The 27,724-nt window shown below is 43.4% G+C and overlaps 2 protein-coding genes across 3 annotated transcripts in view; both read right to left on the reverse strand.

Moving 5' to 3' along the window:
- The window catches only part of LOC121003516 (zinc finger protein 208-like), a 2,651,670-nt gene that overhangs the window by 1,910,918 nt on the left and 713,028 nt on the right, over window positions 1-27,724 (reverse strand). The window lies entirely within an intron of this gene.
- LOC121003537 (zinc finger protein OZF-like) overlaps window positions 21,922-27,724 on the reverse strand; it is a 1,338,071-nt gene continuing 1,332,268 nt past the window's right edge. For both annotated transcript variants that reach the window (XM_040435436.1, XM_040435437.1), the window contains one exon: window positions 21,922-23,613. In XM_040435436.1, coding sequence (XP_040291370.1) covers window positions 22,166-23,613 — 1,448 coding nt within the window. In that variant the 3' untranslated portion in view covers window positions 21,922-22,165. The remainder of the gene's footprint in view (window positions 23,614-27,724) is intronic.

Below are 27,724 nucleotides of genomic sequence, written 5' to 3' on the forward strand. Positions count from 1 at the left end.
GGAACACATCGCTCTGCTGGGTGCGGTCACATGACTGCAGCGGCGGTCACGTGACTGCTCCATAACCCAACAACCAGACGCTACTCCTCCTGCCCAGTTAGAATGTATGGGCTGGCGGGAGGAGGATCAATTCTGTGTATGTCAGTGAGGACGAGCGGTATTCACCACGCTAAGCCCGCTCATGGGTGGAGGGAGAGTTGGGAGGGGGAAACATAATTAACAAAAATAGAAAGGGGAGGGAATAAAACACCCCTGGACGATGTAAGGGGTAAATCATAGTGAAAGTGAAAGGGGAGACTGACTAAGAGGGGTGGAGCGTTTGGGGATGAAAACGCCACCCATTACATAGCAACACCTGACCAAAATGATAACAATCAATAAGCATGGATTGGGTAAAAGAATTGATAGTGAATAAAATAATTAATTAATAGTGGATAAAATGAATGCTAAATAACAGGAACAATTAAAAATGAGATAAAAATATAGTCAAATTGATGTCTAAGATGAACTATACAATCCTGGTCGCAGTACAGGATAGGGCGATCCATAGGAGCAATATTCGCATTATGAATGGTATACTGTAACAGTGTTTCAATTAAAGATAAAAGCGACGAGCGAACAAGATAATAACATGGAATGGTGTATAGGATGGGTAGGGTGTCTCAGTGCGTGAGTTAGGGGCACTAATGTCAGAAAAGATTTGAGAAAATCCGAGGGTTGTAACCATTATGTTGTAACCATTATATTTAATCTGCTCTATTGGGGTAATGGTAAATCCGAAGAACGAGCCTTGACCAGATTCACACAGAAAGGCTTCCCCCCTTGGATAATAGAAGCAGCCTTCAATAGAGCCCGTGCGCTCACACAGGAAGATTGCCTACCGGGTAAAGAAAGCATGACCACCAAGAAGGACCCTTCTGTGGGAGATTATAGTACCAACTTCCTAACCACTTTTAACAGCAACCATACCATGATTAAAAAGATCCTCTCCAAACACTGGTTCATCTTCAAACGAGACCCCATCCTGAACAAGATTCTGCCAGAGAGACCCCGCCTCACATTCAGGAGGGCCCAGTCCCTGAAGAACCTACTGGCGCCCAGGCAACTTAAACAGAAACCGGGTCTTGATTAAAGTTTGGGCAGACCGGTCCAATGGGAAGCTTCAAGTGTAAGCAGCCTAAGTGCTTATGCTGTAAATGCATACGCACTACTACTACTGTTCACAACTCCAGCGGCAATACCTTCTCTATTAAAGGACATCTGAATTGTGGCTCTTCAAACATAATTTATGTACTCAAATGCCCTTGTGGCCTCCAGTATGTGGGGGCGGACCATCCAGACCCTCCGCAGCAGATTGAATAAACAGATCTAATGTTAAAAAAAGATTTCTCCAGCACAGTATCTCCAGGCACGCCACTGAATATCATCAAGGCTCGTTCTTCGGATTTTCCATTACCCCAATAGAGCAGATTAAATCTAATGGTTACAACATCATCCAAACCTTGTGGAGGCGAGAAATGTTTTGGATCTATAAGCTCAACTGTCTGAATCCACGCAGCCTCAATGAAGCATTTGAGATTAACTTATGAAAGGGATCTCTGAACCGTAAGAACATCTACGGTACTGTTTTGGCTCAAGATGATCAACCCCCAGATTTTTTCCCCTTGCCCTTATATACAACCCTCAGATTTTCTCTAATCTTTTCTGACATTAGTGCCCCTAACTCACGCACTGAGACACCCTACCCATCCTATACACCATTCCATGTTATTATCTTGTTTGCTCGTCGCTTTTATCTTCAATTGAAACACCGTTTGACTATATTTTTATCTCATTTTTAATTGTTCCTGTTATTTAGCATTCATTTTATCCACTATTAATTATTTTATTCACTATCAATTCTTTTACCCAATCCATGCTTATTTATTGTTATAATTTTGGTCAGGTGTTGCTATGTAATGGGTGGCGTTTTTATCCCCAAACGCTCCACCCCTCTTAGTCAGCCTCCCCTTTCACTATGATTTACCCCTTACATCGTCCAGGGGTGTTTTATTCCCTCCCCTTTCTATTTTTGTTAATTATGTTTCCCCCTCCCAACTCTCCTTCCACCCATGAGCGGGCTCAGCGTGGTGAATACCGCTCGTCCTCACTGACATACACAGAATTGATCCTCCTCCCGCCCGCCCATACATTCTAACTGAGCAGGAGGAGTAGCGTCTGGTTGCTGGGTTACGGAGCGGTCACGGGACCAGCGCTGCAGTCATGTGACCGCACCCAGCAGAGCGATGTGTTCCGGCTTTATCTCTGAGCCAGACACCGCTCCATTCATTAAAATTAGGTTGTTTTTTGTGGGATTTCTTTGCACAAACCACTTGGACCACCAATGTTTTACCTACTAGTGACCCTTAAATATTATTTTAATTTGCATGCCATATCGCATGCGCAGTACTGGAACATGTGGAGGGGTCAGGACCTCCCCTTCCACTCCCCCATCTGTGCCTTTTTAGCATTTTTTTTATGTATTTAAGTCTGTCTAGAAGATGTTTGTATTGTATGAGCAGTCTGCACCTGATGAAGGGATGCTTCCTGCCCCGAAACGCATTGTACCATCTGCTAAGCTATTAAATCAAGTTAGTGTCATCATCAAAGATTGGTTCTTTGCGCCGTGGGAATCTCTTATTTCTATCTGGGTAGATAGTGTCGTAGTCTAGAATGACTAAGATGTGTTGATGCCCTCTGGCGGACTTCGGTACTGGGCCTATGAGGTCCATAGCTATTCGGTCAAACGGTATTTCAAACTAGGGGACTACGGAAATTTGGCTGGGGGCTAGTTATCTGGCAGGTCGGGCAAGACTTACAAAACTCTACCACTTCTTTGAATATGCTGGGCCAGTAAAACCGCTGTAGAATACGATCCTAAATTTTCTTCAGCCCCAGGTGACCCCCGAGAACGTGTTGGTGGGCTAGATCTCACACAAGCTTGCGATAAGCCTTCGGGACCACCAACTGTTCAATAGGCTCACCCCGTAGTTGGTTTACCCGATACAACATATCCTGATGAACCGCAAAACGGGGAAAAACTGACTCTGCCCCAGGTTCTTGTGGTTCACCATCTACTATTAGCACATTTTCCAGGCGCGGGATAGGATTAGGTCCCGACGTTGGGCGGTACCAAAATTATCCCCGGAGACATTGAGGTCTGCCAATTCAGGACCCGGCGGCAAGTCCTCCACGTCTCCCACCATCACACTTAGCGGGGTTATCTCCCCCTCTTCCACCGAAGTGGCGGTCAACCCCTACCGCTGGCCCTTCGGTCTCAGGTTCCCAGGGTTCTGGTCTCCCCCCTGAGCCGGGCCACTCTGCTAGGGATACCCCTGTCTCATGGGTATCAGTCACTCTCATAGCAGGCCACAGTGCCGAGAAGTCTCTCCCTATTATGAGTTCATAATTTAGATTTGTGGTGACAGCCACCTCGTGGGTCCATCTACCGACCACCGTAGTTAGAGACACCAGCACGGTGGGGTAGTCTTTTAAGTCTCAGTGGATGCACATCACCCCGAATTTCTGGCCAGTATACTCAGGGGACCGGACCAGGGTAGCCCTTACTAGGGTCACCAGACTCCCTGAGTCCAGCAGAGCCTCCGATGGAATGTCTCCCACATCCACCTGGCACAAATGATCTAGAGACTCTTGGGTACCTGTTGCACACAACCTCCTTGCATATAGCGACTGACGATAGCCATAGTTAGTGTCCATGGGCTCAACCCGATGGGGACAGTCAGCCCTTACATGGACAGGCTTCTGACACCCTCCAGAACGTATCGGCTAACATACGATCCAGCATAGCAGATCGTATGTTAGCCCTCCAGAACTTATCGGCTAACATACGATCCAGCATAGCAGTGGGACTCGCCACATCAGGCTGTAGCCAATATTTTTTTCAAGAGGTGAAGTAAGTTATAATACTGGGGTCTTGCAGGCTCAGCCAACACATTCACCCCCAGTCTTGCCAGAATCTCACCATCGACTTTTTGGTAGTTGGCCACTTGATCGTCCGGCAAGTCGAAATACACCCGCTGGGAATCAGACTGTGTGACTGTCTTACTTCTAGCTTGCATCTCATGTCTTCCAGAGAGAGCAACTGAGTGTCTCGGAAGAGGTCTTTCAGCCAAACAGTAGAGTTCCTCTTTTTTAAGGGTAGTCCTTTATAAAGTGCTTTCGGGGCTAGACAGAAAATATCCCTGTCTTGAAGGATTGGAGATGGAAAAGGTATTGAGTATTGTGTTTCTTGAAGCCACTTCCATGCAGATAAAGTAGGTTTTATTGAGGGGGTAGTGGAGGGTGGAAGGGGTTGGGGGGTTTTGTTACCTAACAACAAGGCTCTAAAGGTGGATCCAAGTAACGACTGTTCCATGGGCACCCATGATTTATGAGTTGGATTCCTTAACCAATCTACTACTCTAGAGAGGAGAACTGCTTTTCCGTAGAGTTCAGGATCTGGAAGGGCAATTCCACCCATCCTCCTGGGGCGTCTAAGAGATTTGTACGAAAGACGAGCTTTCTTTTTGTTCCATATGAATGCTCTAAAGAGTGACCTCAAGGAGTCGTAGTATGAGTACGGGATTGGGAAGGGGAGTACCTGCTGCAGATAGGTCAATTTTGGTAAAGTAAGGGACATAAGGATGTTTTTCCTCCCAAACCAAAATAAGATAGGAAGGTCTAAGTTAGCTAAGGTGTCAGAAATATTTTTCATGAAGGGGGTGTAGTTTAAACAAAAACGTTGGGTTGGATCTGCACTAATCTTAACGCCTAGATAAGTTAAATAGGAAGAAGACCAGTTAAAGGGGGAATTCTGTTTGAGGCCTCCAAAAATTTGGCCAACAAGTGATCGATGACCGGCCTGATTTTGTACAGACGGTCATAGGCAGGATTACCTTGGGGGGGGGAGGGACATGCTGCATTATCTGCATAATGCAGGCATTTCTGGATGGCCTCAAACCGGATATGTGTCATGGCCTTACTGTAAAGTGGGGTCTGGTAGAGGAAGTCCCCACTCCAGTAATGCCTGACACTGTTTTTTTTGACTAGGCCCATGTGCAGCACGAGGCCCCAAAATGTCCTCATCTCGGCTGCACTGACCGGAGTCCAGCCACCGGCCCTAGCCAAAAAGGAGCCCGGGTGTTGAGCAATGAACTGTTGGGTAAACACGTTCGTTTGCTCCACCATCAGATTCACAAAGTGGTCACTAAAAAAATAATAAAATAGTCATATTCAGTGAAGCCCACTGTGGTAATCTGGATTCCTGGTTGGCCAATAAAATCAGGAATCACAGGCTCAAAATGCTCTGGGGTACACCATGCAAGTTTACTAGTAGGGGGCTCTGGTGGACTTAACTGGTGGGCCAGAATACTAGTACGAGCTCCATAGCTGCTCATACTAGTGTGGGCCACAGGGTCCCTAGCATGGCGGTCCCCTTGCTCCGCCTGCCAGCGTCTCAAACGCCTTGGGGGCTCATCATCATCGCTAGATGGGGAGACCTGTATACCAATGACTTGTGAGACAAGGGAGAATGTTTGCCTAGTTGGCTAGTTTTGGACATGACCACAAAATGTGGTATAGAGTACCGGTTTTCCCACATTGTCTCCAGCAGCATGAGGATGTACCTGGGTATATGATGCTCAGTTTGTGTGGAGTGAAGTACCATCTGAGCTTGGTTTTCATCCCAGCTTCATAATGGGTGGTGCATTTAAAAGTGGATGTTATGAAGTTCACCACCCTGGCCCAGTCCTCCTTAGTAAAGGATGTGTGTAAATCTTTTTCCCAATGTAACATAGGAGGAGTTTTAATGAACTTCAGCTTGTCCCCTAGTAAGTCATATATGCATCGAGTAGATTGATGTTGGAACAGTGATGGATTTTCAAACAGTCTGATAATATCAGATTGGATCTTAGGGGGTGTTTGGAGGATGGAGCCAAGGCAATGGCGAACCCGTAGGTATGAAAGGAATTCCGATTGAGGTAAGTTGTTAGATTTTTGGAGGGATTCAAAAGAAACCATTGATGCATTTTCAATCAGTTGTGCCATTGAGGATATCTCTGCAGCGCGCCAAGAGGATAAGTCAATGTTACCTATGAGTTTTTCCAGCACAAAGACCGAAGCATTAGTAAGCAGAGTGAGATTCGGGCTACCTTGCTGTCGGTAGAGTTGAGACCATAAAATTCCAGCATTTGTTACGGTTAAGAGAGTAGATTTTGGGGGATGTCATTTCCATGTAGCTACACACAGGTAATCTTTCAGAGTGCCCCCATTTAGGGAGTAAGCTTCAATCTGTGCCCAGGATTTGCCTGGGGCAGGGCTCCACCACTCTCTAAGAAAGCAAAGACCTATTGAGCAATAATAGTCTCTGATGGATGGTAAGCCTATACCTCCTGCCCTTCTTTTCCTAAACATTATGGACTGGGCAATTCTAGGACGACCCGAGTTCCATATGTATGTGTTTAGTAGTTTCTGAGAGGCTCTGAAAAATGCTTCAGGTACTAGAATTGATAGTACTCGTAAAACCTATATTAATTTTGGCAAAGTCATAATTTGAAACGAAGATACTCTGCCTATCCAGGAAACCTCTTTCATGCAAAAACTCGAGAAGTCTTTTGACATAGTGGAAATAAAAGGTTCATAGTTGTTCTGGTATGCAAGTTTAATTCCAAGGTATGGAATGGTCATTGTCTGCCAGTCCAAAGGAAATGTGCCCTTTAAGTATCTCCGTTCCGGGAGTGGGATGTTAATGGGAAGAGCTAGGGATTTGGAGTTATTAATTTTATAGTAAGAAAGGGACCCAAAGTGAGAGATGAGGGAGAAGGCATTTTTTAATGACTGCTTTGGGTTCGTGACTGTAAGAATAATGTCGTCTGCGTATAGGGAAATGATATGTGATGATGAACCTATTCTTATGCCCTCTATGTCTGCCGAAAGTCGAATGTGTTGTGCTAGGGGTTCAAGGGCCAATATGAAAATTAGAGCGGATAATGGGCATCCCTGGTGAGAGCCGTTAGTAATGTGAAATGCCTCTGAAAGGACCCCATTAACAAAGACCCTGGCTGTACGATCTGAGTACAACCCTTGCACGGCGTTAAACTATAGGTCCAGAGAATACCATCTCCCCCAAGATAGAAAAGGCAAATGACCAGTGAAGGGGGTCAAACGCCTTTTCCGCATCTAATGTGACTGCTACCGTAGGAATATTTTTAACTTCTGCTATATTGAAAAGGTTAAGCAGCTGTCTCGTATTATCTGAGGCTTGTCTGCCCTTAACAAATCCAGATTGGTCCTCTTTCACTAGGTGGGGGAGGATGGCGGACAGGGGCGGACAGGGGCGGACTGATAACTCATGGGGCCCCCGGGCCATAGGAGATTATGGGGCCCCTGTGTCCCCGCCCACCCTCAAGTCACACCGCCCACATCACCTATATCAATATTTAAATCCCAAAGAACCCTTTTACCTTATGTTATCTGTAGTGTTACATAGGACTGCAAAAATACCCAGGAGCCAAATTAAATTTTTAGTTGCCAAATTTAAAATACCGTATATACTCAAGTATAAGCCGACCCGAATATAAGCCGAGGCCCCTAATTTTACCCCCCAAAAATGGGAAAAATTATTGACTCGAGTATAAGACTAGTGTGGGAAATGCAGCTATAATGCAGAGTGTATGTGTATATAATGCACACACTCTACATTATATACACACATCTGCAAGAGGGTGACTCAGATTGATGGGAGTCTGACTCTGACTCCCTTTATTTAATGCAGAGTGTGTGCATTATATACACACACACTCTGCATTAAATACAGGCTGCCATCCACAGATCCCCCTACAGTGCCATCCACAGATCCCCCTCCCCGACGCTCACAGCAGTATATTTATAAACGAATCAGTAACTACTTTTAACTTTACTCGGATTTTTAGGATATCTTACTTTGTCTTAGCTCCGGTAATAGCAGGCAGTGCGGGGGGCGGCGCTCACTCACTGACGTCACGCGCCTGCTCCCACTAGGCGGCGCAGGAGCGTGACGTCAGTGAGTGAGCGCCGCCCCCCCCCCGCGCTGCCTGCTATTACCGGAGCTAAGACAGACCTAGACTCGAGTATAAGACGAGGGGGCTTTTTGAGCACAAAAATATGTGCCAAAAAACTTGTCTTATACTCGAGTATATACGGTACATAAATTATTTTACACTAGCGTTTTTGCTGGATCCGGCAGGGTTCAGCAAAAACACTTCCGTTACTAATAATACAACCATCTGCATCTATTATGAACAGATCCGGTTGTATTATCTTTAACGTTGCCAAGACAGATCCGTCATGAACTCCATTGAAAGTCAATGGGGACGGAACCGTTTTCTATTGTGTCAGATCCGTCTTGCTCCACATCCCAGGATTGAAAGCAAAATACATGTTGCGGTTTGCTCTCCGGTCTGGGAACGCAACTAAATGGAACGGAATGCATTTTGGAGGATTCTGTTCTGTTCAGTTTTGTCCCCATTGACAATGAATGGGGAAAAATGGAAGCGTTTTTTTCCGGTATTGAGACCCTATGACAGAACTCTATGCCGGAAAACTTTAACGCTAGTGTGATAGCCTTATCATAAAAAAAACACAGTAGTGAGCCAGCTCTACATATAGGAGAATACAGCACCACATACCTCTTACTTGTCCTGTCATGTAGATCTTCTCTTTCCTCTTCTCCTCCGTTTGACCCAGGCTGCCATGACAAATTCTTTCAACCGCATCTCGTCTATACAGAGTTTGTTACACAAACATATTAGATGTCTCATAATTGGGTTCATTTATCAAACTGTATAGTACAATTGGCTTAGTTGCCCATAGCAACCAATCAGATTCCACCTTTCATTCTCAAAAAGAGCTGTCTAAAATTAAAAGTGGAATCTGGTTGCAACTAAGCCAGTTCTACTTTACACCAGTTTGATAAATGACCCCCAAATGTCCCTGTGGTGTCTACAGCAATTATAATGTCCCCTAGAGTACCCCCAGTAATAATAACATCCTATATTGTGCTACAGGTAATAATACCTCTATAGTGTCCCTGAAAAATAATGTCCCCCAATCTGTCCTTGTAATTGAAATGACCCTATAGTTCCTACCCAATAGTGACATCCCCCACACTGCCATCACAGTAGTAATTGTCCCTCACACTGCCCCCACAGTAGTAATTGTCCCCCACACTGCCCCCACAGTACCAATTGTCGCCCACACTGCTCCCACAGTACCAATTGTCCCCCACACTGCAACCACAGTAGTAATCGTCCCCCCACACTGCCCCCACAGTAGTAATTGTCCCCCACAATACCAATTGTCCCCCACAGTAATAATTGTTCTTCACACTGCCCCCACAGTACCAATTGTCCCATACACTGCCCTCACAGTACTAATTTTCCCCCACAGTACCAATTGTCCCCACACTGCCCCCACAGTAGTTATTGTCCCCCACACTGCCCCCACAGTACCAATTGTCCCCCACACAGTGCCTATTGTCCCCCACAGTATCAATTTCCCCCTCAGTATTAATTTCCCCCACACTGCCCCCACAGAATTGATTTCCCCCAAGACTGCCCCCACAGTAGTAATTTTTCCCCCACACTGCGCCACAGTATTGTCTCCCACACTGCCCCCACAGTATTAATTGTCCCCCACACTGCCCCCATGTAGTAGTTTGCTCCCCATTGTCCCTTCAGTAATATGTATCCTCGCCTCCTGTGCCCCCAGTAATGTCCCCCAAAGTTGGCTTGGCACACAAAAAAATAAAAGCCAATACTTACCTGTGTCCTAGACTCCTGGTGCTCACTCGTAGATAGGCAGGCGCACGTCACTGTTATCGCGCCTGCCTGCGCAGGGAATACTATAGGTAATATCGCGATTCGGGACGCTGTGCCAGCCGCCGGGCCCAGATAGCCGGGCCCGGGTGAATAACTTTGCAGTCTGTGCACATTATGTTATGTGCACGGCTGCAGCGGGCCCCTATCCTGGCCGGGCCCTCGGACCACGTCCGAAGTGCCCGACCGGTCATCCTGCCCTTAATGGTGGATAATCTGTTGCCAATTAGTTTGGTGAATATTTTAAAGTCCTTACAAATGGGGATACCCGCTAAAGTTGCTCCTCACTAAGGATGGTCAAACTCATGTAATCCGGACCTTTGAAGATGGCAAGCGCCTGCTGACAGAATGGAAAATACCTATAACAACACCCGAACCAGGAAAACCATCATTTTGTAACCAATTCGGACATTAAAATATTTATTTATTGTAAAAAGAAAAAAACAACTACATTTTTATTTAAAAAGTCATTTTATGTAAAAACATTGAGATATTACATGCAAATACATTTTTATATACCGTCAAATAAAATTTACAACGATAACCAAGCCGTCTGTAACAAAGTTATGTAGAACAAATAAAAACATTATCAGGTGCTACATACAAATACAATTTATTATACATTCAAAGTAAAAGTTACAACGTTAACCAAGACGTCTGTAACAAAGGAGGCTTTCTCTTTTAAGATAATAAAGAGCCTCGCGTTAACGCAAGGGTTGTTGTTACGATCGTGCGACCCCCTTTTTTAAATTATCGTAAAGTCCCACCCGTTGGCTACAGGTATAGCTTGATCTTTGTAAATGAATTCACCCCCAGCGTTCCAGTACAGCTTGTTACCAGATCGTCGAAGTTTGTTCAACAAAAGTTCAGCATTTTTCCTATACCTTATATTAACATTGTCAAGTATCTCTTTAACATCGTCTCCGCTAGAAGAGTCATTTGTCGATCGTTGTTGATCTGGTTGCGGTTGTGTAATTAAAATTATGGTTGACATTTCTTTATCGGCCTGTTTGTTGATCGTCAAGTATCTCTAACACGTTAGTGTATCTCTTAATTTTTTCATCATCTGAAAGGTCATTTCTGTGTAGTATTTCGCTAATTTCGACGTCCAAACGCCGCGTAACGGTTTGGCGTATGTCTGGTGTTTCTACAACAGTTTTTGTTTTTAACTGGTCCAACTCTTGTTTGGAAATCAGTTACATTTTCTGCATATTCCATTATGAGCCGCCGACTCTATTAGCTATCAAGCTAGTGATTAAAGGTATCGCAAAGCCAAGCAGCGAACCTATAAAACCGCCTCGTTGGTTCACAATGCGCTTCTTGTGTTTAATGGGGCAGCTTTTAACGCTTAATTTCTTTATAGCCTTGCGCCATCTTTTCAGTATATTTTTTTGTTGCTCTCTAAGCGGTATCTTTCCTTTAACGATATTGAGAGCGATCTCGCCAATAGCACATATCAAATCAATTGTTACTGACGCTGCGTAATATTGATTTTTGGACCGTCGGTTTTGTTTTGATCAATGCTTTGAAAGGTTCCCAATTACACCGTATCCAGTTCGACATCTTTACAGGCGCGGCGACGCTACCAAGAATGACAGTCAAGATGAGAAATATCACATTTTAGAGCTTCTTTTTGCACACATAAACCGCCGGAAGATCTGGCGGGAACAAACCGTTTTTTAGCCGTAGTTCCTTGGGCATGTCGGATCTTAAATCTATGAGTAAATAACCGTAAGGCGTGTGTGTAGCATTTTCAAAAGCTTCTAAAAAGAAATGTGTTTTACCAGGGTACATTTGCCGAGCCAACGTAATAACCTGTGGGTTCTTAAAAAGGACCATGTACAGTATTTAGTGTTTAAATTTATGGTCCTGCTTTTCTTACCCTGACAAAATAAGTTTTGAATGAGATACATGATGCTCGAATTTCTGTGGTGCACGTATTTGGTGAAAGAGTTTTGTATTTCGCAAGCCGCCTCCATAAGATCGTCAGTCGCCAAATTTACCTTGTCCAGCGGGAATAGTTCGTCGTAAACCTGATATTTGTAAATAAACGGGTTAGCTCGTCGTACAATTTCTGCCAACACACATAAAAAACAAATGACATTGTCGGGTTTGTGCGACATTAACGTATCCACGTGAATTAACACAGCCATTTAAAAAAAAAACTCTTTCCGGAATTCGAGGGTCCTGCTAAAATACAAGAAAACCGGTGTTGAAATTGCGCTGCCATGTTTAATAACAGAAAGGCAACGGTGTAAAGTCCGTCGTCAGTCTTCTCTTTGTGTAGCCACGCTTTTGCGTTTTACGTAACAGGCTTTTTTCTATGTCCCGACGCTTCCTATTTCTGAAAATGCCAGTTTACTCTATACCTATTGTTTTCTGCGTCTCGGGATTGCGCCAGTAATCTGACACATGGTCTTTTAAGATGTCAAAATTAACAAATCGAGTGTTAGCGAGGTTGAGTTATACCCTTAACCTCGCTCAATGGCGGGTTCCAGTCGTCTCTACTTACAAATGATGGCTTCTGCAGAGTTGCTGCCGCAGCTGCTGCATCTGTGACAGAATATGATTTTAATAGGATTTAATAGGATTTTATTGGGATTTTAATAGCTTGATAGGGTTTATAGGCTTTTAATAGGAATTTATTAGGATTGTAATAGTTTGATAGGGTTTTCATAGGATTTTAATAGGATATTAATAGCTTGATAGGGTTTTCGATAGATAGATCATAGATAGATGAATACATAGATAGAAAGATGGATAGATAATTGATAGCTAGATAATAGATAGATGGATAGACAGATAGAAAGACAGATAGATTAGATTAGATAGATAGAAAGACCTATAGATACATAGGGGCAGCGTTCCGGCGGTATGATGGCCGTTAAGCGGCCTCCGCAAAGCTGGATATTTAAATGTCATTGCTCCACCCACCCTTACGTCAGCTGTAAGTCTGCCCTCCAAGTCACTCGGGTCCATGCCAGAATCAGCGCTGAAGATATCAAGCGCTGCACTATAAACCCCGTACTGCAAGGAGAAGGGAGAGATGCAGAGGGACCAAATAGATGGTAATGATAGGCCATTGTATATGAACAATAATACTACAAGTATGGCATATAATAAGTGCAGTTCCACATCAGCAGTATCAACCCTAATAATGTATTCAAATGAGGGGGGCGGCAATAACCATGGTTGCAATGGTAAAATCAGCAAAAGAGAAGATACCGTACTAATTGGGTATGCCCTATTATGTTCCTTCATAAAGTCTGTCAGTGTATCAATTAACACCAGACCAGGGCTGAAGACACATGGGTACCCCAAAATGACCTATAGAAAACATATATAGGATATATGGTCATTGAGACCTTTTTGTCGTACAGTATTAAGCCGAAAAGGTCCATCTCGCCTCTTTTTGTAGTACGCACCTATCATAATCACCCCCTCTAGGTGAGGGTCGAATTAATTCAATGCCCTGGAATTGAACAACCCCAGGGTCACTCGCATGGCATTCCGCCACATGTCTTGCCACCAGGGTATCTGCCTCCTTTTTAATGTCATTGAGGTGTTCCCCCGATGCTTCTGCTGAACTTTTTTCACCGTTTTGCCCACATACTGTAATCCACATACACATGTCATTAGATAGAGTCAGGTCCATAAATATTGGGACATGGACACAGTTCTAACATTTTTGGCTCTATACACCACCACAATAGATTTGAAATGAAACGAACAAGAAGTGCTTTAACTGCAGACTGTCAGCTTTAATTTGAGGGTATTTACATCCAAATCAGGTGAACGGTGTAGGAATTAAAACAGTTTGCATATCTGCCTCCCACTTGTTAAGGTATCAAAAGTAATGGGACAGAATAATAATCATAAATCAAACTTTCACTTTTTAATACTTGGTTGCAAATCCTTTGCAGTCAATTACAGCCTAAAGTCTGGAATGCATAGACATCACCAGACGCTGGGTTTCATCCCTGGTGAGGCCAGGCCTCTACTGCAACTGTCTTCAGTTCTTGCTTGTTCTTGGGGCATTTTCCCTTCAGTTTCGTCTTCAGCAAGTTAAATGCATGCTCAATCGGATTCAGGTCCGGTGATTGACTTGGCCATTGCATAACATTCCACTTCTTTCCATCAAAAAACTCTTTGGTTGCTTTTGCAGTATGCTTTGGGTCATTGTCCATCTGCACTGTGAAGCGCCGTCCAATGAGTTCTGAAGCATTTGGCTGAATATGAGCAGATGATATTGCCCGAAACACTTCAGAATTCATCCTGGTGCTTTTGTCAGCAGTCACATCATCAATAAATACAAGAGAACCAGTTCCATTGGCAGCCATACATGCCCACGCCATGACACTACCACCACCATGCTTCACTGATGAGGTGTTATGCTTAGGATCATGAGCAGTTCCTTTCCTTCTCCATACTCTTCTCTTCCCATCACTCTGGTACAAGTTGATCTTGGTCTCATCTGTCCACAGGATGTTGTTCCAGAACTGTGAAGGCTTTTTTAGATGTCGTTTGGCAAACTCTAATCTGGCCTTCCTGTTTTTGATGCTCACCAATGGTTTACATCTTGTGGTGAACCCTCTGTATTCACTCTGGTGAAGTCTTCTCTTGATTGTTGACTTTGACACACATACACCTACCTCCTGGAGAGTGTTCTTGATCTGGCCAACTGTTGTGAAGGGTGTTTTCTTCACCAGGGAAAGAATTATTCGGTCATCCACCACAGTTGTTTTCCGTGGTCTTCCGGGTCTCTTGGTGTTGCTGAGCTCACCGGTGCGTTCCTTCTTTTTAAGAATGTTCCAAACAGTTATTTTGGCCACGCCATATGGTTTTGCTATCTCTCTGATGGGTTTGTTTTGTTTTTTCAACCTAATAATGGCTTGCTTCACGGATAGTGACAGCTCTTTGGATCTCATCTTGAGAGTTGACAGCAACAGATTCCAAATGCAAATAGCACCCTTAAAATGAACTCTGGACCTTTTATCTGCTCATTGTAATTGGGATAATGAGGGAATAACACACACCTGGCCATGGAACAGCTGATAAGCCAATTGTCCCATTACTTTTGGCCCCTTAACAAGTGGGATGCACATAGGCAAACTGTTGTAATTCCTACACCGTTCACCTGATTTGGATGTAAATACCCTCAAATTAAAGGTGACAGTCTGCAGTTAAAGCCCATCTTGTTCGTTTTATTTCAAATCCATTGTGGTGGTGTATAGAGCCAAAAATGTTAAAATTTTGTCGATGTCCCAATATTTATGGACCTGGCTGTATATCAAACCTGTGGATTTACAATTTATAAAAGAGCTGATACAATAGATGTATCCAGTAGTGGTGCTCGAAAATGTGCCACCCTTCTTAATTGAGCTGCATGCAATGCACCCCCCACATCTATAGGTCCCCAACAATTGGTCCCTGATGGAGAAGAGGCGCTGCACAGCTGGAGTATGGAAACTGTGAACCAGTCTGTCCTGAATATTTCTGCCCCTTCGATATGTAATAGAGGGAGTACTGCCCACCAAATGCCCTATGTCGGAGTCAGCTTGTAGAATGCCCAAATATTGTGACAAGATTCGTCTCACAGGGCCGTGGGCTTCATCATAGTTTCCAATTATCCGAATCTGGTCAGATTTTTCATTCCGAGTGCAAGGGTTTAGCAATGATTCCCTATTGCTACACAGAGCCTGATGATACGCTTGATTCAAAACCGGTGTCGGGTATCCCCGACTTTGGAACCTCAGTTTTAGATCATTTGTAGCCATTTGGAAATCTCTTTATGGTGGAACAATTATGGCGGAGACATAGATACTGACCCTTTGGGATACCTCTTTTAAGGGCCCCAGGGTGACAACTCCACCATTATAATAAGCTGTTAGTGACCGTCTTTTTTTCTATATAGGCGTGTGCCTATATTGCCATCAATGTCTTTAAAGACAGTGAGGTCCAAAAATTTAACACTGGAAGGATGGATTTCCGATGTGAAGAAAAGCCCCCAGTCGTTAACATTGAGCTGCTGGACAAAGGTCGCAGAGGTGTTCTCATCACCCTGCCAAAATAAATCAATATATCATCGATATATCTGAGCCATAAGATAATCGACGATGTGAAGTCACTCATCTCTTCACTGAACACTAGTTTCTTTTCCCAACCCCCCATCGCAACGCCCTTTACCAGTTGGTAGAACTTATTATTGAAAAGGAAGGTATTATGTTCAAGAATAAATCATAAGAGTTTCAGCACCAAATCATTGTGAGGCATAAATGAGTACCCCTCTCCCGCAAGAAGGTGGCCACTACTTCGCATCCATTGTTGTGCGGTATCAAATTATATAGTGCTTCCACATCTAAACTTTCCAGAATCACATCCTGCTCCACATGGAGGCCATTCACCTTCGTAATGACCTCTATAGAGTCCTGGACATAAGATGGGAGAGAGGTAACAAATGATCTTAAAATTTGGTCAATGTAGGTGCTGATAGGGTTGCGTTCAAAAAATCTGATAAATCCCAGCAGACGTACTTGTTTCGAAGTATAAAGCATACCTCAAAACAAGTACGCCTGCTGGGATTTATCAGATTTTTGTGCTGGGGACGGCCCCTTCCCATGCAAGCGTTTTCTAAAGAGTGGTGAGCTGTTTATCTCTTGATAGGGTGCGTAAGGCTGTTTGTCCCTGATACAATTGGTCTTCCTTTTAAGGGTTCTAAGCCCTTATGGAGGCCATAGAAACAGGCCAATTGTGGGAATGGTGGTAAAAAGAACCCCAGCTATCAGTTGTTGATAAGTCTGAGTTGGAGGGCTTCAAATAGAATCCCACTGAGTTTCTTACGATCCATCAATGATGGATTCCTGGGGAGAATGCTTAGGCACATATGGGTGTTTAGGAACATATGGGTATACTGCTCATAGTCCATGATAACCACATTTCTCCCCTTGTCTGAGGGTTTTATGACGATTGATAAAGAAGTGCAGAACTGCTCAGCTAAAATTATCGCAAATGCTTTAAAATGGCAACCAAAACCTGAAAGAAGTGGAAGAAAGCGAAAAACTACCATTCGAATGGATAGAAGAAAAGCCAAAATGGCAAGGACTCAGAATAGCCGAAAATCAGCTCCAGGAAGATCAAAGAAGGTCTAACGTTACCTGTGAGTACTGTTACAATTAGAAGAGGCCTATGTGAAGCCAAGCCATCTGCAAGAAGCCCCCACAAAGTCCCACTGTTGAAAAAAAGACAGGTGCTGAAGAGGTTACAATTTGCCAAAGAGCACATTGACTGGCCTAAAGAGACATTTTGTGAACTGATGAAAGTAAGATTGTTCTTTTTGGGTCTAGTGTCTAGTGGCTACACTGTGAAGACACTGAAGCATGGTAGCGCAAGCATCATGATATGGGGATGTTTCTCATACAAAGGTGTTGGGCATATTTATCGCATGCTGCCTTATGCTGAAGAGGAAATGCCCTTGAAATGGGTGTTCCAACAAGACAACGACCCCTAACACACCAGTAAACGTGCAACATCTTGGTTCCAGACTAACAAGATTGACGTTATGGAGTGGCCAGCCCAATCCCCGGATCTTAGGGTCCATTCACACATCCGTGTGTTTTGCAGATCCACAGGTGGTACCTCTGCTGTGATTGATGGAGCAGGCATGAGGCGCTAGGATAATATAATCCCGCCTCTTGACTACACGTGTGTCAGTATGGGATCTGCATCTCCACTGCAGGGTGGCAGATCGCTGTCTACACATTGCAGCACTATGGGTCCCAGTACTGGCTTACCTTGTAGGAGACGCAGGTGCCCGCCAGCATACCGCCGCATCCGTCCTCTTTGCCAGGTGTCATCTGATGCGCTATAGCATGCGCGCGCGCACCTCTCCCTTTCTTATATGAGTAGGCAGCTGGTTCCTGATTACCATCCCCACCCGGAGGCGGGACTATTTGTATTTAAGGCAGCTTCACTCATCATGAAGTGCCCAAGCGTGGTTGTTGACTCTATATCTGCACTGCCTGACAATGAGACCGCTTATATCTGCACTGCCTGACTACTCATCTGCCCATCTCCTCCTGCAAGTCTGCCTGGATCCAGATCTTGCACTGCCTATGAGACTGCTTATATCTGCACTGCCTGACTACGCATCTGCCCATCTCCTCCTGTAAGTCTGCCTGGATCCAGACCCTGCGCTCCTAGACTGCTTATATCTGCATGCTATATTGCTCTGAACTTTGTGTTGCCTGTATCTGTCATGTGACTTTTGAATACTGTCTGCCAGTAAAGACCATCTGTTCCTTTATTCTGCCTTTGTTGGACTCTGTTCACACTACTGCAGGTAGCTGCATTCAAGGTAACCAGTGCAGACACCAGGGTCCTGTCTCTGAGAGTCAGCAGTCAGCAATATTGGACTAATTCCCAGTCCTCTATCAGCTGACACAGAGGATCCACATCCTCTGGTCGTAACAACGTGCATGCTCGTGAGGCTGCTGACTATCTGAAACACTAGCAGTATCATACAGATCGTGACAACCTATGGTAAGTGGTGCATGCTGGTAACTGCTTTTCCTGGATATAATGGAGGCCATTTTGGCACCGAAAATGACGGAAATTCAGGCGGATCCAGCATGTTAGTGGAACCTACACTTTCTGAATTTTATGATAGCCGCTATGGCACATAACAGGTATATTTAGTGTTAGGAACCCGTCTAACTAGAGATTGCCTTGACGTTCGGCAGACGGGCTCAAATAATTTTGTACAAAACGATTTGCCAAGTATCTCTAACTTATTAGTTCAGCATTTGCTATTATGATGCAATTTTGTACTTTATTTGGTTTGCAGTGAGCTGTTGCATTGCTTGTTTTGTTTAACAGTCTTGTTCTCAGCCATAGCAACGTGCCCTTACGCTTTGGGATGTGCTGACTGACCCCCTTTTTCTTTGCAGTATGGTAAGTGGTGGTTGCAGCGATATGTATCATACAGGAGAGAATGACAGAGAGGTGGACGGGAACGGGAGCTGCTGCGCATGCGCGCGGCCCCGTGCGTGCTCACTCCATCAATTCCCGGCTACCAGAAAGGCCGGCTTTTTTTCTAGCTGTGCGCAATCGCGGCCACCGCTGCTGCACTGCAACCGTGGCCCCTGGAGACGAGCAGTGTATAAAGAGGACGAAGAAGTAAGATAGTGGGGACGAGAGCCATTTCTGCTGATTCATCTACATTTGTAAGGTACTTATAACAATGTCATGCACATAATAAATATAACTTTATGAGTTGAGACAACTCCTTTAAGTGATTCAAAGGAAAGCAAAATCTTTAAACAGTTTTCAGTTTATATAGTGATTCAGTTTGTAAAGAATACAAATACTGCTATTTTTTTGAACAGTCTAATATTCACTTTTCTTCAATTTCTTTAGAGGAAAAACACAAATTTGATATATTTTTCTTCATGTTTTGATTTGGAATAGAATGTGTAGTGTTCCCAATGCATTTGTGTGTATGGAAATAAAAGCTATTAGAAGGGTTTTGAGCTTTATTTACTTTTTTAAACACACTGCTATTATTTTGAACACAACTGTATTTTGGCCTATGGGACAGTCACATCACTGTAACTGTGGTATCCAGATGTGACAAGTCACGCTTCTGCACCATAACGGCCCTGCCTGGCAAGGTAGAAACCACTATGTGCACAAAACAAGCAATTACCTACAGAATATATTAAAGGGGTATTCCTATCCTAACAATCATATCTCACATTGTCCCTTATGTAAAGTTGATGAAAAATGCTCCTGCTCCTAGAGGCTCCATTTATAATATGCAAATGAGCTTCTAGGAGAGGGGGGGGGCGTTGCTCCTGCTCCTAGAGGGTCCATTCTCCCACCTCTGGCCACGCCCTGCTACACTTGATTGACGGGGCAAGGCAGCGTTGGTCTCCTCCTGCCGGCCCTGTCTGCCGTGAAAATCTTGCGTCCTAGTTTAGTCCAGCGCAGCCGGAGTGAATGAAGCCATCAACCGACCACCGTCCTTCCCTCACTACGCCAGCCCAAATACTGAACGGGACAGCGCAGGCGCGAGATTTCCATGGCAGACAGGTGGAGACCAGAGCTCCCTGGCCCTGTCAATCAAGTGTAGCAGGGCGTGGCCAGAGGTGGGAGAATGGACCCTCTAGGAGCAGGAGCAACGCCCCCCCCTCTCCTAGAAGCTCATTTGCATATTATAAAAGTAATTGTTTTCTAAATAACGGCGGCACGCAGTGAGATGGCGCTAATATAGTTATGTTCAGCTGACATTAGTACATCACTAATGTCAGCCAGGTTAATAACCATTTTCCTGCTGACAGAAACCCTTGAAGTAGGACGGCTCTGGGACGTGTTCAGCAGCAGTTTTTGAGCTCTGCTTGGCAGTTAGGTAAAGGGAATAGGAAGAGTGGAGCCCTCGTCAGGGCTGTCAGTGTGCTCTGATGTTATCACACTGTTATCTGTATGTACGGAGGGGAAGATGATACAAGGAGCGGCTATAGCCGGGGACGGGAGCCTTTGTCATCCAGCTCTCTGCACTGGAGTTCTACTTCAGTGCTCACCAGGCAGCTGACATACTAGTGATATATGTGCAGCTGCTGGGCTATGTACCTGGACGGGAGCAAGCCGTGCAGCTGGGGAGAATGAGAGCTCAGAAAGTGTAGTGCTATATGGATGTGAAAGTGTAAGGTATGACTACAGTCTATATACTATATATACTCAGCACCTCACTCAGTTTCTCCCTGTTTAGTCCCTGTACACTTTACTATATGGCAGCATCAGGAGCACACATCCAGAGCTCTGCATATCATCATGTGATAACATAGCTCCCCCCACATAACAAGCACAGTAGGGGAAGCAGGAGCAGAAAGGCAGCTGAAGATAATGCTAAAGTGGGTGATGGGAATACCCCTTTAAGGGGCAGCATCCAAAACCATCCATGAGAACAGTAAAGGATCACTACTCTCCCCTCTCCATCCGAGGTATTGTCATTACTTCTAGAAGTATTGTCAGGTGTAAGACATCCGATTAAAAACCCAGACAGTTAGGGGCACATTGAATAACTGAAAAGAATCTATGAGCTGCTTCCAAATATGCATCATAGCCCGAGTGGTGCAGAGTAAGGGGGAAAATTGAACAGCTTTCAGACTACAGGCTGCAAGCAAAGCTCTCAAAGAGCGGGATTTTACAAAGGATTCTTCTATCTCATGCCATTTTTAGCTATTCGCGCCTATGTATACTGTGCTGTCCTCTTTTGTTATAACTCAATAAAAACTTATTGAACACCTTAAAAACCCAGACAGTATCACCATACAATAATAGGAATGAAAATAGTTATAGGAAACAAAATGATCAAAAATTCTATATATCCAATAAAAATATTTAATATCAAGTCTTCAATTATAAAACTTAAAACAATCCAGAGCTGGTGGGACATACAAAGAAGAAAATAACCAAGGATTCCCCCACTGGTAAATTCATGCGAGATGAGTGAACCACATGACTTCTACAAATACAGGGGTGGCGGGGACCACACTTGTTGGGTTTATCTACAGGTACATTTTGGTCAGGGTGTTCAGATTAAGATGATATTCCTTTAGGAGGACGAGTAATGGTTTCTATGTAATGAGGCAATCCTCACCTGGGTCACTTGTTGGGAGAACTTGCACATCACTGATGAAACCCAGTAAGAGCTGATGGTTTCTTGACAAGGTTTTTAATTTTACAAATACTTATAAAATGTAGAACAGACTGGGGCTGGAATAGGTAGATGGTTATCTTTTTATATCAGGCGCTATAGTTGTTTTTTTTTTATTTCCTCTCACCAAACATTTTTGTTTAGAGGGGATATATATACAGTATAAACTTTTAACTGGATCTGTCATTTGATGACCGGTATTCATTCAATACAGGAGACAATACGTGTTTGGGGAGCTCTCACAGCGGTCCCAATCATCACTCCAAGCCCTCAGCCACCTCTGGTAACTCAAAGCAAGGTTCTCTTGTCTCTGTCTTATCTCTGTGTAAAAAAAAAGAGTGTGACGGAATAAAGCCAGTTAGCGACACTGACTACCATAAAAACACATAAGTGAGGTCACTAAAGGGCTAAGCATGGAGATGGTTTCTCTCTGTGAGTTTTTTGATGTGTAACAAGAGCGGATTTCTTATTAAAACATTTTCCAAATTCTGAGTATGAAAATGGATTCTCTCCTGTGTGAATTCTCTGATGGAAAACAAGAGCTGATTTATGTTTAAAACATTCACCGCATTCTGAACATGGATATGACTTCTCTTGTGTGAATTCGCTGATGTACAACAAGAGTTTGTTTATATTTAAAACATTTACTACATTCTGAGCATGAAAATGGCTTCTCTCCTGTGTGAGTTCTTTGATGTACAACAAGATGTGAATTTTTGTTAAAACATTTCCCACATTTAGAACATGAAAATGGCTTCTCCCCCGTGTGAGTTTTTTGATGTGTAATAAGAGCCGATTTCTGATTAAAACATTTTTCACATTCTGAGCATGAAAATGGCTTCTCCCCGGTGTGAACTCTTTGATGTCTAATAAGAGCTGAATTATTGTTAAAACTCTTCCCACATTCTGAACATGAAAATGGCTTCTCCCCTGTGTGAACTCTCTGATGGAAAACAAGAGCTGATTTATGCTTAAAACATTCACTGCATTCTGAACATGGATATGGGTTCTCTCCTGTGTGAATTCTCTGATGTACAACAAGAGCTTGTTTATACTTAAAACATTTACTACATTCTGAGCATGAAAATGGCTTCTCACCTGTGTGAGTTCTTTGATGTACAACAAGATGTGAATTATTGTTAAAACATTTCCCACATTCTGAACATGAAAATGGCTTCTCCCCTGTGTGAGTTTTTTGATGTGTAACAAAAGTTGATTTCTGCTTAAAACATTTTCCACATTCTGAGCATGAAAATGGCTTCTCCCCTGTGTGAACTGTCTGATGAAAAAAAAGAGCCGATTGCTGCTTAAAACGTTCACCGCATTCTGAACATGGATATGGCTTCTCTCCTGTGTGAATTCTCTGATGTACAACAAGAGCTTGTTTATACTTAAAACATTTCCCACATTCTGAGCATGAAAATGGCTTCTCTTCTGTGTGAATTCTCTGATGTACAACAAGATGCGAATTATTGCTAAAACATTTCCCACATTCTGAACATGAAAATGGCTTCTCCCCGGTGTGATTTCTCTCATGTATAACAAGAGCTGATTTATGCTTAAAACATTCACCGCATTCTGAACATGGATATGGATTCTCTCCTGTGTGAATTCTCTGATGTACAACAAGACCTTGTTTATACTTAAAACATTTCCCACATTCTGAACATGAATATGGCTTCTCCCCTGTGTGATTTCTCTGATGTATCACTAATTCTGATTTATATCTAAAAAATCTTCCACATTCTAAACATGAAAAAGTCTTCTCTCTTACATGAGCTGTTGGATGTTTAACACCTTTTCTGTGACTTTTATTCTGTGTTACAGTCTGTGATGAATAAGAAGATTGGACCTGTTTAAAAGGATCAAATAATACATTTTTGCCGTGATTGGATGAAGATATATCTTGGATATTGGCATGCTCTTCATATATATCTTGTATGATACCACGATCATCTACTTCAAGATCTGAAGATACCAGATGTTTCTCTAAGTTCCTGGTACAGTCCTCTGCCAAGAACAAAAGACATTATCAATGAATAATATACCAAAATATTCTATTGAAATTTTATTCCATTTCAGTTTTTTTTTTTTTAATCCACAGAAAGGTATGGCACAAAATACAAGAATTAGGGACATAACTAGGCCAGGTTGGCCCCCACCTTGAGCAACTTCCCTGCAACCTCCACCCAATCAGTCATTTTAAATACATATACATTTCCTAGTGCTGGACAAGAGGCGTTGAATGCCCCTTTAGTTCCCCACATCATAGTTATCTCTCCTAAGAGTCCCTTCCACAGTAGAATTCCCATTTAGTGCCCTCAGGGGAATGCCCCCTTGATGTCTCCAAACAGTAGTTATGCCCCCTTAGTGCCCCCACACAGTAGTTATGCCCCTTACAATAATGCTTTCCCTTAGTGGCCCAATACAGTAGTTATTCCCCCTTTGTGTCCCCTTCTACAGTAGTGCCCCTTACAGTAGTGAAGCTCCTTATACTGCTTATCATTCTCATCATGCTCTTTCCAGCAGCAGACGTGATGTGATGACATCTCTCCTGCTGAGCCGAGGAGAGCGCACAGGTCGGGGGATTATCTCTGGTCTGTGCACTCTCCCTCTCAGCCCAGCAGGTGCAATGACATCACTGTATCACACCTTACTGACCAAGCGTTTTTCTTCCTTTTATCATCGTCGCTTTCCAAGAGCTATAATTTTTTTATTTTACCGTCTAAATAGCTTTATGAGAGCTTGTTTTTTGTGGGACAAATTGTAGTTTTTAATAGTATTTTTTTATAATTTTTTTTTACGTTTTACCACTTTTTTGCAATAAACCTTTTTATTTTTAAAGAAAATATGTTTTTGCATTCCTACTTCCCAAGACCTATAACTTTTTTTATTTTTCATTCTATGGAATTGTGTGAGGGCTTGATTTTTGCAGGATGACTTGTATTTTTCATTGGTATCATTTTGGAGTAAATAGCGCTTTTTGATCACTTGTTATCACGTTTTTTCGGTGGCAACTAAGAATAAATTAGCAATTTTGTATTATTTTTTTTTTTACAGCGTTTACCGTAAGGGAAAATTTATGTGATATTTATGTAGTCCAGGTCGTTACAGATGCGGCAATACCAAACATATAGGGCAGATTATTTTTTTTTGCAATATTTTGAAAAGCGTATTTGAAACTAGACAATTATGTTCATAAACTAACTAGATAGCTACACATTTCAGAAACTTGTATGAATCATTATATAATCTGGACCCTGCCCAACCAACACTCGAGGGATATAGGGTCACCCCCCCCCCCCCCCCTCAGGATCTTTCTTGGAGAGGTTAGATCTCCCTGTATTGTCAGATACTGATAGACAGCATTTAATATCTCCGTTCATACCGGCGGAGCTTCTAAATGTCATCCGGCAGTCTCCTAAAGGAAAAAGCCCAGGTCCAGGTGGCCTACCGATCACGTATTATTCCACTTTCCACAACATTCTGATACCTCATCTACTTCCCATATACAATAAAACACTGGCAGACAAATCCCTGTCCACAGAGATGACCAAAGCACAAATAACCCTTATCCCGAAAGAGGGTAAAGATCACGCCATTTGCTCAAATTACAGAGCCATCTCTCTTCTCACCAAAGACTTAAAACTATTAGCTAAAATGTTAGCCAACAGATTGTCAACCATTTTGCCCTCTCTGATCCATAGGGATCAAGTAGGTTTTATTAAAGGAAGGGAGGGGAAAGATAATACCGCAAGAGTACTCAACATACTACACTTTGTAAAATAAAAATCCCTGCCCCTGGTCCTTCTCAGCACAGATGCTGAGAAGGCTTTCGATAGGGTTAAGTGGTCTTTCATGAAACAGGTCCTATCGACATTAAAATTTCCAGACCCTTTCATTTTTGTAATTGATGCCATGTATTCCAATGCCTCAGATTCCATTTCAGGCAACAGTACCATTTCGGACTCTTTTAGAATCCGAAATGGTACCCGTCAGGGCTGCCCACTCTCCCCCCTCCTTTTTGTCTTGACCCTGGAGCCATTGCTGCAAACAATCAGATCAGACAGGGGGATCAGAGGTATCATATTAGGTGATCAACAACACAAAATTAGTGCTGACCCCAATCAACTGTATTCCTTAAATTATACACCCCTTATGAAAAATATCTCAGACACTCTCACCAATTTGGCCTTTTTATCTTGGTTTGGAAGGAAAAATATCCTCATGTCACTCGTGTTACCTAAATTACCATATTTACTTCCCATTCCAGTACCGTCCTCCTATTATACGGCTCTGAGGACCCTTTTCAGAACATTCATTTGGAACAAAAAGATAGCTCGTCTTTCCTATAAATCTTTAACTCGACCCAAGAGGCTGGGTGGACTTGCCCTCCCAGATCCAGAACTTTATCGGAAAGCAGAAGCAGAAGATTGGCTGAGGGCCCCGCCAAATAAATCCTGGGTCCCAATGGAGCAATCGATGCTGGGTTCCACTTTTAGAGCTTTCCTACTAGGGCACAGTTCCCCCTGGCCTCTTTTCCCCTGTACCTCCCCCATAATAAAAGCCACTTTCTCCGCCTGGATGTGGCTACAAGGTACCCAATATGCAACCCCCCTATCCCTCCTTACTATTACAAACTAGGGATATATTCCAATTAGCTCCTAAAGCTCTTCATGACAGCTTACCAACCCACATTAAAAATTCTAATATCCAGCTTTCAGAACTTTTCCAAGATACTCACATACTCACTCTCGAGGATATGAGACTCGGACTGGGAGCTAACCACTTAAACTCCACATCTTTCTATTTTCTTCGAGCATATGTACAACAACACATTAAGCTAGGAGACCTGCATCGTCCACAGGTCTGGTTTGAAAGCCTGATTAGTACCAGCTCGTGTCCCACCAAAAGTATATCACAACTATATAACAGATTACGAATTCCGGCATTTGTCACTACCCCAGCATTCATCAGACTTTGGGTAAAGGACTTAAACCGTTCACTCTCCGTATCGGACATGGACATCATTCTCATATCCCCTCATAAAACGTCCAGATGTGTGAGACTTCAGGAGAACGGCTACAAAGTCATTACAAGATGGTATAAGACTCCCAACAAAACATGCATATACTCTATGTCCGCCTCTGACGCATGCTGGAGGTGCAGGAAAGAAAGAGAATCTTACCTCTATATTTGGTGGGATTGTCCTTTACTCCTACAATGGTGGAAACAAGTCTTCCAGTTATGTAACCAAATCTGTGGTGCGGCGCTACAACCCTCTGTTGAAGTGGCACTCCTAAATCTTTACCCCCTGTCCTGTCGAGTCCCCAATCTAGACCTCTTTAGGCAACTGATAAATGTGGCTAGATTTCTTATCCTGAAATATTAGTTATCAACGGAAGTTCCCTCAATCGAACAATGGGCCATTAAAGTGGATGAGATTTAGATTTACGAAACTTTGGCAAGCTTGGAGAGTCCACAGAGGACTTGGAGATGAGGTGGGGAATAGCGATTCCAATAACCCAACACACTCTCATTAATCAACAAAATAGATGGACGGAACCCGAAGAGTTCCATGCAAACTCGTCCTTCTTTCACTCTCCATACAGTTGACCCGCTCCAGAAGTGACCAAGGACCAATAAAAATAACCTTGGATTTAAAAGCGGATTAATCTTTTCTAATGAGACCTGTGATTTAGACGTGACCATGTTATTGTGTCTTGTTGACTTTATGGAGGATAGTTTCGCTCCTCCGCTGTTGTGTACTTTACTTTTACTTAATAAAGTGCTTGGAAAATGGAAAAAAACAAACAAAAAAAACCTGATCCATTGTGCACATTGTGACACACACAAAAAATAAAAATAAATAAATAGTCCCACAAGGGGACTATAACAGACAGCTTTTTGATTGATTTTATGCTTTTCTGACATTGAACAACAGGCTGCGCCAACGAGGCGCAGCCTGCTGGAAATTACTCAAGGCTAGTCTGGGGCCTACACAAGACCCCAGCCAGCCTTCACACACATCGGCATCCTGCGATCGCATTTACAGGGTGCCGATGGGAGACAGAGGGAGTCCGCTCCCTCTGTCAGCACTTTACATGCGGCAGGCGCCACT

This window comes from Bufo bufo, chromosome 6, assembly GCF_905171765.1.
Source record: "Bufo bufo chromosome 6, aBufBuf1.1, whole genome shotgun sequence".
Lineage (NCBI taxonomy): Eukaryota > Metazoa > Chordata > Amphibia > Anura > Bufonidae > Bufo > Bufo bufo.